Source organism: Perkinsus marinus, assembly GCF_000006405.1.
Source record: "Perkinsus marinus ATCC 50983 genomic scaffold scf_1104296967464, whole genome shotgun sequence".
Classification (NCBI taxonomy): domain Eukaryota; phylum Perkinsozoa; order Perkinsida; family Perkinsidae; genus Perkinsus; species Perkinsus marinus.
This window is the reverse complement of record NW_003203535.1, coordinates 1-1,433: the sequence shown is the minus strand read 5'-3', so window position 1 is coordinate 1,433 and position 1,433 is coordinate 1. Positions and strand designations below refer to the sequence as shown.

The 1,433-nt window shown below is 52.7% G+C and overlaps 1 protein-coding gene across 1 annotated transcript; it reads right to left on the bottom strand.

Annotated features, from left to right (window-relative positions):
- Positions 1 to 376: 376 nt before the first annotated feature.
- Pmar_PMAR025057 (hypothetical protein) lies at positions 377 to 1,006 on the bottom strand (the record flags this gene model as incomplete). The annotated part of the gene is made up of 1 exon (XM_002768689.1): positions 377 to 1,006. One exon carries the CDS (start codon positions 1,004 to 1,006, stop codon positions 377 to 379), a length of 630 nt encoding a protein of 209 aa, XP_002768735.1.
- Between the last annotated feature and the right edge of the window lie 427 nt (positions 1,007 to 1,433).

The following is a 1,433-nucleotide window of genomic DNA, read 5'->3' as shown; positions in this document are numbered from 1 at the left end:
AACTCTTTTCCGACCATCGTATCCTTTTTATGGCTCTTCGGCGGCCAGGGACACTTGCGAAGCTTCAGTAAAGGGCACTGGTTGCGAGTATGTGGGCAGATACCGGGAGGCGGAGCCTTCGACGCTCTTTCTTTGTTGGGGGTTGTCGCCGGACCAGAGCCCGAAACCACATGTGAGGAGATGGACTTGACTTGAGAGTCTTCCACCAATGATCTCGGTCCCATGGCCATGCTGAGGGCTTCTTGGTCCATGGCACCACCTAATAAGCGTACCGTCGCTTGGGACAAGGGAATCCGTTCTCTTTCCGCCAGAGCAAACGCTCTACCGTTCAGAGACCGACGGAACTGGGTATCATAGACCATTGCGGCCGACTCTCCTATAACATGGAGACCCGGCATAACTCCTGCAAATAGTGGAGCACCCAGGGGCCTCCATTCACGTTGCAACTAGTGTCGATACATAGTAAGATGGGGAGAAGGCCGAACCACAGTTCACTGAGATTGCGAGGTTTGCGGCCACCAGTGGCCGAGTCGGGAATCCATTGGATGTTGCCGTTGACATCCACTACTGGCTTCTTGCCTCCCGTGGAACGATCGGAATTCCCGATTCGGAACCTAGCTTCACCTCTCGATACCACCAAACCGGGGGAAGCCGCACCACCATAACGCTTCGAAATTCGCTCCATGTACTCGAGTTGACCTTGAGCGGCAGGGCCGTGCTTGTTGGAGAAGGCCTTAGCAGCACCTTGTAAAGCTGATTCGATCCTCAAACCGCGAATCAAACGGAGTTGCTTCTGATCTGCCGTTTCTTTTTCACCAATAGGGCAAAGGACATCAACAATTGTATTCTTCAGCATATCTGGCTTTGAGACCAAGGTCGAGAGGTCAGCGGTACCCACACCAAGTGCGAGTAGCCTGTCGATGAGAGCATCACGCAGAACCGTTGGGCAGCTGGCCGGGAAAATCGCACGAAAGGCCTCCGTTTCCCTAGCCAAGGTATCCGCCATAGGTAGGAGGATGCAACAAAAAACTGAGCGAAACTTGGAACCAAATTCATAAATTAACCCTAAAGAGAATGAAGCAGCCGGGTAGCACGATAGTGATGTGGTAAACTATGAAAGTATAGGAAGAGACGGGTATAAAGTCGCCTCGGAAGAGCGAGCACAGCGTCTACCACGCTGCATCACAAAGCCATGTCCCCTATCCGTCTCACAAGACTCACACGTTCGGAGAGTTCCCGACGGGGAAGGTCTCCCTTGCAACGCGATCGGAGTCTGTATCACGTTCCCAGGAATCAACGCTCACGGACGTGTTTCCTTGGGAAGACCTCACTGATCCACGGTCAGTGGTTAGACTAGGGATTCACTGACACGGCACAGCTGAGTTACACGGAACTCAGAACTGAAGCTCATTGAATAGCTAAGTTCACCAAAG